The 12,310-nt window shown below is 37.2% G+C and overlaps 1 protein-coding gene across 3 annotated transcripts in view; it reads left to right on the top strand.

The window, feature by feature from the left end:
• The window catches only part of Angpt1 (angiopoietin 1), a 248,282-nt gene that overhangs the window by 162,884 nt on the left and 73,088 nt on the right, over positions 1-12,310 (top strand). For 2 of the 3 annotated variants that reach the window (XM_052161177.1, XM_052161179.1), the window contains exon 4: positions 11,495-11,727. In XM_052161177.1, coding sequence (XP_052017137.1) covers positions 11,495-11,727 — 233 coding nt within the window. The remainder of the gene's footprint in view (positions 1-11,494; positions 11,728-12,310) is intronic. The other variant, XM_052161178.1, reaches the window with a different exon arrangement.

Below are 12,310 nucleotides of genomic sequence, written 5' to 3'. Positions count from 1 at the left end.
AAATACCTCTCCGCTTTTTGATCATTCCAGCATGAATGTTAAGTGTTTCTTTTTTCATTTTTGCTAGAAATTCAATTTTACCATTTCTTTACTAAATCTGGCCAAATTGTCCCAGAAAACCTTTAGACTGTGGTCTCAATCTCAGAGTATGAGACTGGTGGCACAGCTGTGGTAACAGGAATGTTGAAAGCTTACCTCAGGAAGACTGCACCAACATGATTTTCATGTGGTACCTACTATCATTTCCTTTTCATGTATCGACATTGGGTAATACTGTTAGATTTCATACACTTAACTAAGAAGAGAATAGTACAAAGTAAGCTCTGTTCCCTCCCTCGGGTTGTTTCAGGCTGTGTCTGGCTATTGGCACTCAGGCGTGTTGTGCACCTTTGTCAGAACAAGGTAACATCTTTTATGCTTGAGAATATACTTCACAGGCAAACCAATGAAAACCTGTCTCTATCTTTATCAATAAAGTGAGTCAGACTGCTCTTTCACATGAACTCGAATTCTGGTATCACCTCATATGTGGTCCCTTAGGGCATTTAGCTAGTAGATTCAGCTCCCAGTATGACTGGATTCTTATAGCTATCTTACTGCCTTCCTGTTGAAGGGCCCAGCCCATGCAATGGCGTATAGGCCAAACAGCTGCTTTTAAGTCACATGTATCCTTGCCTGCACCATTTTTGAGAAGTGATTTTCTTCAAACAAACCAAAAATATCTCATTTGTGACACATAGCCTATCTCCCTATTCTATTTATTGTTATTGTTTATTTTCATATGATCAGTGGAATGAGAGCATTCTGCCAAGCCCTGTCCTCTGCAAAGCCAGTGTCTTCCCTAGTAAACAGAGAAGTCAAAGTCAAATTGTACATTTTTAGAAATAGTTAATTGATGGTAACTACCTATTCTTTATGTGAATCTACAGCTACAACAAAATGCTATTTCTACATGGAGGCATCTCTGAAATGTAAGAAAAGTGTGCCCAAGTCAGCCAGGTCTGGTTTGAATCAGACAATCTACTTTCCAGAGGGGATTATCTAAATTAAGCTCTGCTTCCTCCCCTAGGGAAGTCAGGAGCCCTGTCTGGGTGTGTGACTTAGCAGCTTTGAGAAAGATCTATGCCTGTGCAGCCAAGCCACTGAGCCAGCCTTACGAGTATCTCCCACCTTTTTGGCAGAAAAAAAAATGTTTTATAGTTAGGATTATAGTACACACACACACACACACACACACACACACAAGCTGAGAGGTCTTGCTGACTTACATCCTGAAAAATTAAGTAGCATATTTGCAGAGCTGAGTGTGGATTTTTGACTTCACCGGATTCACTTTTTCATCCCCTAAATACCCACATGCACAAAGCTGGGTAGGATAGCATTACTGTTTGTTTTTCCAGAAGTCTAACAGAGGTGACTATAGATAATCCTAGTCTGCTTTCTTTAGCAAATTTTATTTTTGTTGGTTGAACACTGCCCTAATTTCAAAACACGGTTTTAAAAAAAAATTACTTAGAAGAAAGAGACTTTGCATTCCAATTCTATGTTTAAAATAGACAATTAAGAACCCAAGCAAATGGAAAATATTAAATTTGCCTATGCTAAGGTTGGTCTGAGCACATAAGCCAGCAGCTTATGTACCAGATTTTATAACATTCTTCTAGTTTGTCTCTGATCAAAGCAAATGACCAAGAAGCTGGGTGTGGTGGCACCCAGCTCTAGTCCCAGCACTTGAGAGGCAGAGGGAAGTGATCTCTAAGACGTTGAGGTCAGGATGGTCTACATAATGAGTTCTGGCACAGTAAGGCAGCAGGGATACATAGGGAGACTCTGTCTTCAGGAAACAATGAAAAAGGAAAGAAAAGTGCTGTGTGGTGGTGATGCAAGGTTTTAACACCATCACTCAGTAGGCAAGGCCACAGGATGTAGCCTGGGGTAAAACAGGAGTGGTCATCAAGTGATTTTCTTAAAACAAACAAATATAAAATTGAAGAAAGGGCTAGACTGGTTGATTTGGGCCTATTAAGGTAAAGACCATTACACAGACCTTGTAATGTGGGCTAGGAGATAGGAACTCTTTATTTTACACTGGGAATTCATCGAACTCAGTTGACAAGTCTCATCTTGCTTCCAGCTGGAGTAAACTTAATTATTCTTAAGTGATTGAATTTTAATACAGATACTAAACTCTGTATTTGCAAGATACTAAACTCTGTCTTAAAGACAAGTTATTGTAATAGTATAAGGAAATATTGATTTTAATAGTATTCCTAAGAAAATGAAAAGCTTTCTAATTGAAGCTTACTACCCTACCCCCAATTGCTAACGCTTTTAGGAAGAACTAAAGAGAAGACCTATTAAATCCTAGTATTAGATTTTAGGCTGTATTTAATTATATTGGCTGTATATGGTATTGAGCAAGGACAAGTGGTTTAAAATGTAAGGTTCTCAGGGCTGAGCAAATGTTTAATAGTAGAGCACTTGCCTAGCAGGTCCAGATCCTTCTTTCTGTTCCCAAAAAGTAGGAAAAGAAGAAAAACCCAGTGTTTCCTGAGGTAGCCGCTTTTTTATTACTAGAATTGGAGGGAGAATTTTATTCTGTTTTAAGGGTTTTTTTTGCATAATTAATTGAATGGCAGAGAGCATGTTCCTTCTCAGTTTCTTTAGCCTTAGGAGCTGAGATTGACAAAAAGTCCTGAGCCAATTGGAAATCTTAATGCTTCTCTTTCCCTGGATTCTTTACGTCTCACAGACTTCTGGTGTTCTTAATTATTTCCACCACTGAACTATTTTTTTCCCAACATATCCGGTTCTTTCTAACTTCATTGATTACTATATTTAGATCAAACTCTCATCAATTCTTATCTCTTCCACCACGACAACTTCAGTATCTTTAGCTTTGTATTAGCATAATCTACTCAGGTCTCAGAAAAAGACATTTTCTGAAATGCCAAGCTGTTTCCTTGTAAGGCTCTTCTTGTAATTGACTGTTATAGCAGGTAGAAAGAAGCTCAAGTTTTCTTTACGTTTTTGTTTTATTTTTTAAATTCCCTTTACATCCTGATCACAGCCTGCCTCCCTCCTCTCTTCCCAGTCTTACCTTTACAAATCCCTCCCCCATTTGCTCCTTCCCCTTCTCAGAGAAGGAGAGAAGCCCCTTGGGTACCACCTCATATTGGAGATCTAGTCCAAGCAGGACTAGGCACATACTCTCCCACTGAAGCCCAACCGGGCAATCCAGGTAGAGAGATGGGATCCAATGGTAGCACAGAACACAGTGTTATAATCATTACACAGCATCTCCCTGCCCCGCCCCTTACTGGTTTTAGTTTTAGAAGGAGTAGACTGAGAGCTTTCAGCAGTGATTTTAGAACAGACTGACCGGGTTTCGTTTTCTTCTATTCTTGCTATACTTATCTCTTAACTCTTAAATCATATATTATTTGGGTGACTGTGGGCCAGTTAATGAGACTCTCTGGCTTAATGGCTAATGGTTAACCTGGAGATGATAACGATAACAATTTTGTTTGAAGTTGATGTGCAGATTATTGAGTGAATGTATATGAAACCCAAAGGACAATGCCTGGCAGGCATATCTGTGTTTAATTATGTTGATTTATCCTGCTTTACCACATTATGTTATTCTATACTAATCTGATGCTTGAATTGCCTATCATTGCTGACATTCCTTATTTAGTTGGCAAGCCCCTGTTCATCCTTGAAAATTCAGTGCACATACTATTTTCTTCAGGCCATGCTCTGACTAAGAGAATTAAGCTTTCTCATTACAACCTACACTATATGATTACACATATGTATTAATTTATTCACTACATACATATATTTTAATAATTATTTCAAATGTTAGGCTTATTCCTAGTATTCATTTCATAAAATATATCATGAAAATCTTATATTAATATATGTAATTATATGCAGTTATACATCACTTATTCTAAAGAATGACTACCAATGCATTTAATACTACAATTTATAGCTTACTTTATTCATTTTCATTATATTTTGATTTGTTTAATTTTACATTTTTAATTGAGGATCTCAGTAAGAAGCCAAGGTTAACTTGAAAATCACTATGTAGGAAAGACTACCTTTGAACTTTCCAAATGCTCCTGCTTTAACTTCCCAGATGTGGAGATTAGAGGTGTTACAATCATAACCAACATATATCAATTTCATACTAGTAAAATATCATTCATTAGAAATATAATGATTATTTAAAAGTTTTGTAATATGCAGACAATTATATTGAGTACTCTATTCTCTCTTTATGTGTGTGTATATGCATGTGCATACATATTACATGTGCATGGGTGTGTACATGTGTGTGTATGAGTGTGTATGTGTGTGTGCACATATGCTCTTTCTAGAGTTCAAATTTTCCAAAACCTTTCTGCTATGTGCACATCTTCTGTGACTGGTTTGTCCTTGTGTTTTTATCTCATTGTTTCATTTGTATTTACTTTACTATTTCATATACACTCTTTCTGGCATCAACATTCTATCGTATATATTGGAAACACTCTATCTAGTTAAACACTTATTTTCAACCTATTATTAAATAAATGTATTACATTTCATGATATGTATCAATCATTTGTCTTCCTTATTTTGGGTCTTCTATAATACATTGGGCTTATTCTTATTTCTTCAAGTTTTGAAATATTTACTGGATAATTTTTGCATATGCATATAGTATTTATAATTCTGCCCCAAATTTGAATCACCCAACAAGTGGAACAATATTTTGAAAAAGAATTTAGTATTTAATTTAATAATAAATTAAAATTTTAATCTAGACCCATCCTTTGTATGCCAATATTTGTGCCAAATGGTGGCACTGTGCATGGTACAAACAAGGAAAAGTGAAAGCATTTATAAATAATTTCAGACAGATAAAAAATGAGGTTTTTATATTTTCAGCATATCTTTCTGTGTCACAAACTATATTTACACAGCACAGGCAGCTCTCACCACTAGGCATTCATTGGCTGCTATGTTAAGAATTCCGTTGTGGGAAACAATTTGAAAGGGAGAGCTTTATGTGAAAGTTTCAAGATGTATCCAGTGGTCTTAAGTATTTCCAATAAGATACAATATAGAAAAGGACAGTGTGTGCAGGGCAGGCAAATCAAACCCAATGTCCAAATTATGCACATTCTTTGATGAGCTTTCAGTGAAGTTCAAGACCTAGATTATTTTGTTTATTTTATTCTTCATTAAAGTGTACCTCTGCCTCAAACTGGAAGTTAAATGCCAAAATCCTATGCATGTCTCTTCTCAAAGTTCTCCCAGGAAGATGGGAAACAGGAAGCATGCAAAGTCCTGTGAGAAACTCTGTTTTGGAATTTGCAGTTCAATTTGTATAGATTGAATGCACAGTTGGTAAACTATTGTTCCATGTAACAGTAACCTCTAAAGAGGCATCCCAAGAAAAACGGTTTATCCAATTCAAAGCTTCCAGAAACATGACAGTGAGGCTCTCTTTCTGTTTAGCAAACTCTGAAAGAAAACTCCATGCACTGATGTATCGAGTCAGTGTGCCCATGTTTTGTTGTGTGCTTAAACTTCAGCTAAAACTTTTGAATGTTATCATCAGGAAAACTAACAACCTGCCTGTCTGATTTTAGGATCTAAGGTCCTATGACTGTACTTTCTTATCTACTGGTCTCTTGCCAAATGGAGAAAGGCTTTTCAGACTTTTCTGATTAAGGGAAACAATAGAGAGCCTATAGAAAGACTTGAGGACCAAATAGAATATGATCAGACTATTGAATAAGAAAATTAAATTTGATGGAAAACATTTTAAGATAGAACTGTATTTGAGAAAATCTTTGCACTGGGGATGCGGCTCACTGATTAAAAGCACACACTGCTTTTGCAAATGACTTCAGTTCAGTTCTATTATCCACATTGGGCAACTGATATGTCCCTGTAATTGTAGTAGGGATCTGATGTCTCTGGCCTTCTTTTGTGGGCACATGCATGTGTGTGTGTATACACATGCAAAGTAAAAAATAAAAGAATCCCTTCAAAACAAAGTTTGGATTTTTAAGACATTTCTCATAGTCTTAAAATGGGAATAAATGGGTGAGTTCAAATGCTGTGACTCACAAGTTCCCCCAAACAATCAGATGAACAGCAAGGTTAAAGACATGTTTTGGGTGACACCTTGATTGCTGGTGTGATGTAAATAGTGCAATAAGTTGTACCAGTCACTTTTCTATTGCATAATAAAAATGTCATGACCAAGGTAACTTACAGTAGAGTATATTTGAGCTTATGGTACCAGAGAGTAGGAGGTCATGGTGATGGTGTGAAGGCATGGCAGCAGGGTTCAGCTCTTTAGCTGTAAGCATGAAGCAGACAAGAAGACTAGGAATTGATTGTTTCTTTGAAAAATATCCCACTCCCAGTGATATACTACCTCCACCAAGGCCACATCTCCTAAACCTACCCAAATGAGCACACACTGGGGACCATGTCTGTGGGGCACATCTCTTATTCAAACCATCATATGGTAAAGGCTGTATTAAACTGCATTAAGGTCATGGTTATGGGCGTGGGCCACCTTCATAACAGTGGAGTGCTCTGTATAGATTTCTAACATAACACAATTGAAAACATGTTTTGTAAACCCTGGTTCCAAAACTTAATATATTTGCTAAGGTTTTAGATAAAAGAAAAATTTAGATTACTAACTATATTCTAGGTGTTGAAAAACCAATTCAGTTGATATCAACTACATTATCTTAAGGATCAAAGGACAGATTGAATAGGTGATTCAGTTGTTGTGCTAGCTCAAGACACAGATCCCAGCACCCATATGGCAGCTAAAAATTGTAAATCCAGTTTCTCAGAATCTGATTTTTTCTTCTAGTCTCCATGGGCACTGAATATAAATAAGACAAAGCACCAATACACATAAAATAAGAAAATCAAAATTGTCTTGTCAGGGTTTCTATTCCTGCACAAACATCATGACTTCACATAGTAAAAATTTGATCCCTTTAAAATGTCCAATATCTTTTAAAATACAAAGTCTTTTAAAAATTCAAAGTCTCTTAATTGAAATACCTGAAATACCTCTTACTTCAAGAGGGAAAAATATCAGGGCACAGTCACAATCAAAAGCAAAATTAAACTCCAACTGTCCAATCTATGTGATCCACTCACGATATTCTAGGCTCCTCCAAGGGCTTGGGTCACTTCTCCAGCTCTGCCCTTTGTAGCACTACCTTGGCTATCTCTGGAACAAAGCCTCTACATTCTCTCTTAAAAAACACTTCTCAGAAGATTTCACCTCAATAATTCTGGTCTCTTCTTAATCATTGCTAATTTCTTAGCTCCAGCTAACCAGCATCAATATCCCAGTAATGCAAAGATTTTGCTTTAGTAGTTGTGGTATCTTGTTAATCACAGCTGATTCTTCAGCCCCAACTAACCAAAACTACAGAATTTTCACAATCAAAACATCAATAGCCCTGATAAGAGTCTTTAATTTTCCCTCTGAAATTTAATAAGCCAGGCCTCCATCTTCTGCACTGTTCTTAACATTATCATCCAAGCTCTGAAAGAACATTCCACAGAGCTCTTAACATCCTAATGGCTCTTCTAGCTCAAAGTTCCAAAGTCCTTCCACAATTCTCCCCAAAACCTGGTCAGGTTGTCACAGGAATACCCCACTTCTGGCACCAATTTGTATTTGTCATGGTTTCTATTCCTGCACAAACATCATGACCAAGAAGCAAGTTGGGAAGGAAAGGATTTATTCAGCTTATACTGTAGATACTTTGCTGTTGATCACCAAAGGAAGTGAGAACTGAAACTCAAGCAGGTCAGGAAGCAGGAGCTAATGCAGAGGCCACTGAGGAATGTTTCTTACTGGAATGCTTCCCCTGGCTTGTTCAGCCTGCTCTCTTATAGAAACCAAGACTACCAGCCCAGAGATTTACCACCCACAAGGGGTCTTCCCTCCTTGATCACTAAGAGAAAATGCCTTACAGCAAGATCTCATGGAGGCAGTTCCCCAACTGAAACTCCTTTCTCTGTGATAACTCTAGCCTGTGTCAAGTTGACAAACAAAACCAGCCAGGATAAAAAGAAATAATGATTTTAGTTAAGTGTTATCCAACTATATTCCAATATTATATTTCTTGTATGTTAATAGCTACAAATTGTAGAAACATTTTTGGAAAGTGAATCTTGGATTCAAACCACTTTGCAATTAAGAAGGAAGAAAGGTTCACTCCCAAAGTGTGTGACATCCAAATAGATAGGAAAAAACAAAGAGATGAGTCTTTTGGAAACCACACATTGAGAGAACATGGAAAAGAGGATGAGTGCCTTCAAAAAAGACCAAAGGGTCATGAAGAGAAAGCCATCATGAAGGAGTCTAAAGGGTTCTCACTAATATAAAAGAAGAACTATAACAGTACTATGAAAATAATTGGACTACAAGGGCTACTAAGAGAAAACTGAGTGAAGAAACGGTTTGGAGCATGCCCTGGTGACAATATCTTGGTAGGAAATGCTTTCTTGGAAACTATCAATTCCATGTGCCAAAGTTCCAGTATTCTTGTAGACAGAGAGATGTTGCTTTGTTCTCTCAGTCTAGCTAGATATCTCTGCCCACGGTCTCCTTGCATCCTGGTGACCAGTGCTTCTTCATCTTCAAGAACATGTTTTCTAAGGTGACACACTGGCTCAATGCCACTTGATACCTTTAAGTCATGCTACATTAATACAGGTAGATCAATGTTCTTTCCAATATGCTAATGTATATTATTTTTCGCAAAGGAAAAGCCTTCTTTTCCACAACACAGTATTCATGACTATTTTCTTTGGAATGGGAATTTCTTTATCAACTTTTAGTTTTCATATTTTTTCAAATTGTACTGAAAATCAAAGCAACACCAAACAACCAGTCTCTTTTACTGACATCTCCAGTAGCAGCTACCCCAAGTGTATATTCTGTTCTTGTGCAGAAACATCAAAAGCTGGGGTGAAAAAATATTGATGCAAAATATGAAAAATGTATCATGTTGGAAACAGAAGTTTCTTGTTGCTTATGATTTTTCTCTGAGGATTATTGTCTAAAAAATCCTTTCTGAAGAAATACTACTGTCTTATATTCTGCATAAATATTGGCACTTGGCGACTAATAAATATGACTTATAACTAGACCCTGATATTGCCTGCTAATTAGGAAACCTGGAAGCCAGTTCTGATTTTGCTTGTGGAACAAAACTGTTTATTTAGAACTTTTATTCCACATCATATGACACTTCAGCTTCCAAGTTATGAGCTATATACACACGATCCTCACTTTAGTATTTAATGTTAAAGGTTTCCTGGTGGTATACCATAACTCATGTGAGTCTGAGATGCAATTTTCTAATAAGTTAATGACTATAAATTGTGGGAGTCATATATCTGATCACTACTCCAGAAATAGGAGCAAACATAACTAAAATATAGGCTAAAAATGAACAGAAGTATCAGTTGTGGTTAATTCTCAGATCAAAAGCCAAAAGTCTCCAAGCAGAGACGAAGGCTCCTCTGTATCCACAGCAGTGGACTTGCCAGTTAACTACTAAGTGTATGGCATTTTTAACCACTGTGGACAATAGAAACATTGGCTGCCTTTGTCCCTCTATCCCTCTCTCTAACTTATTCTTTTTAAAAACAGTGAGTTTCTCTAGCAGCAACAAGCTTTGGCACTGAAGAAAAGACACTTTGACATTCTTATCCCCCTAGAAATATTTTCTTTCATCTCCCCCAGCTTCCTAAACAGGAATTTAAACAAATATAAATGACCCTCAGGATTTTACCTACTTAATGTTCCCAATTGATATCTTTGTATGGTCAGCAGAAGTTAGGAATTCTTTCTGTACTTGCATAGAGTAAAATAAAGGAAACTCATTAGATAACTATGGCTTCCTTTCTTGGGTATCAATGTGAAACTTTCATTTGTCAATCTTGGCACACTCCCCAAAGCTCTGTGAGTTAGGCAGGACTCACACATAGACCCAGCTTCCCAGCAGTTGTTCTGCTGTATACTGGGCCATGTTCTTCTTTTGAGAGCAGATTTGTTAGCAGAGACCTGGAATCTCCTTGAGCATTTTTTGCCACACTTCTTAATCTGTGCAAAAGATGATCCGATGTTGCACACTGCCCCTTAGCACAAACCGTTGGAAAGTTTGACTCTTCGAACCCACTAGATTGTATAATTTAAGAACTAAATTTAAAATACTCCCTAGTGTCTTCTTTCTGAAGACTTATAGGAGTGATTCAGCTCTATGGTTCTCCAAGGTAAATTAAGTGCCCATTCTGGGTGTGCTGCATTGGAATAGCACCTTGTAAACTAAGATCTGCTAGAACCATCTGAACACAGAACTAAGAAAATGGCATAAGCATTTTCTCCGAGGAATACTAGTATATTAGACACTCTATAAAGTGAAAAATGCCTTTTATTCTAAGTCAGCTCCTCTGATCCAAAAGTGCTTCTGCAGTTTTTGTAGGTTTTCCTGCACACTACACAAGGAGAGTATCATTTAGAGAATGTTGAGAGAAGTTTCATAAGGTTGTGTCACACTGAGCAAAGTACTCCATGTTTCAATGTGAGACTGTGATGTTACCCTAATGGATTTGTCCTTTCCTGAGACACCTGGTTAGTGATTTCAGAACCCATGCTGCTCTTAGATCTTACCCAGAATCCTGGTTTCACAAGAAAAGCTAGGAGCTGTGACTATGCAAGCTAGATTTATTAAGGATTGGTTAGCAAATGCTGTAGAACCTGCCTCAGTAGATTCTTATGTATATCAACACTTCCTTTGGTCAATATCTTTGTCAGCGTTTGATACCGTTTTTTGTAATTAATTATGTGTACACATGCACCATGTGCATGCATGGGCCCATAGAAGTTCGAAGAGGCATTCAGTCTTCTGGAAATGAAATTGCAGGTGCCTGTGAGCTGCCATGTGGGTACTGAGCACAGAACCTTGGTCCTCCAGAAGAGCAGTAAATGCCCTCCCTGGGGCTCTGTTGCTATTCTTTTAAGGATGACATTCTTCCCAGGATGAAGTAGAATCTCGGGGGAGTTTTGAAGTGTGTTTTTCAAATGGCTAACATGAAACAGACTTTTGTCCCTTAAAAGAAATACTTTTATGAGTCAGCAAGACTGCTCAGCGCTGAAGGTCCTGTAATGCCAAGTCTGATGATTTGAGTTCTATCCCCAGATAGAGAAAAGAAGGGGCTGAATCTCGCGGTATGTCATTGTCCGAAACCTGGATACACCATGACCTGTCTGAGCACATAAGCATGGACACACATGCACACACACATGCATACACATACACATAGACATATATACTCAATAATTTAAATGTCTAATCTTACTCTTGGGAACAAGTAGAATTGCAGTACTGTCTCTCTAGCACCGTATGAATTATGTCTTATTTTCATTTCCTTGTAGTTTATTAGAACATAAAATCTTAGAAATGGAGGACAAACACAAAGAAGAATTGGACACCTTGAAAGAGGAGAAAGAAAACCTTCAAAACTTGGTTACTCGTCAGACATTCATCATCCAGGAGTTGGAGAAGCAACTTAGTAGAGCTACCAACAACAACAGCGTACTGCAGAAGCAACAACTGGAACTCATGGACACAGTCCATAACCTTGTCAGTCTTTGCACTAAAGAAGGTGGTAAGAGTTTTTTCCTTCTGGCTTTGAAAATATTTTCTTTCATGCAGGCGAATAAAGTTTTGCTACTATGTCCTCTGCTGCTTCCATGCCAGGGCAAATGCTGTGGACAGACATTATTTTGAAAAGCATCTATAAGATTTAATTGACAGTTTTCACATATCTCTAAGTTCAGAACGTTTATTTTTAAGTTTTTGGATCTGCAATATCATTCTGAATGAAAATTTAGAATTTGTCTTTCATTCTTGACATTTTTATAACCTTGATAAAATCTCTTATACTGTAATGGTTATATATTTGACATTACAATGTTAAATACTTGTGTCTATATTATAAATTAGAAAACACTTAGTTCAGAGTTCTGGGGTGAGCTTGGGGGGATTTCTGTTTCCTAATTTATTTTAATTGCTTCCATTTTTAGTAAAGGGGAGAGGGGACTTCATTACATGTAGAGAAAAGGTGAAAGAGATAGTCCTCAATAATTATAATCATAAGGAAAGATGGTTCTAAAATATCCATTAAGATCCCTTGTCCTTGATCCTATGCAGAGATACAACAGAGATATCTAAGCACTTTTGGGATGTCT

This window comes from Apodemus sylvaticus, chromosome 17 (genome assembly GCF_947179515.1).
Source record: "Apodemus sylvaticus chromosome 17, mApoSyl1.1, whole genome shotgun sequence".
NCBI classification, from domain to species: domain Eukaryota; kingdom Metazoa; phylum Chordata; class Mammalia; order Rodentia; family Muridae; genus Apodemus; species Apodemus sylvaticus.
The sequence above is the reverse complement of the archived record's forward strand: the minus strand, read 5'-3'. Positions and strand labels throughout refer to the sequence as shown.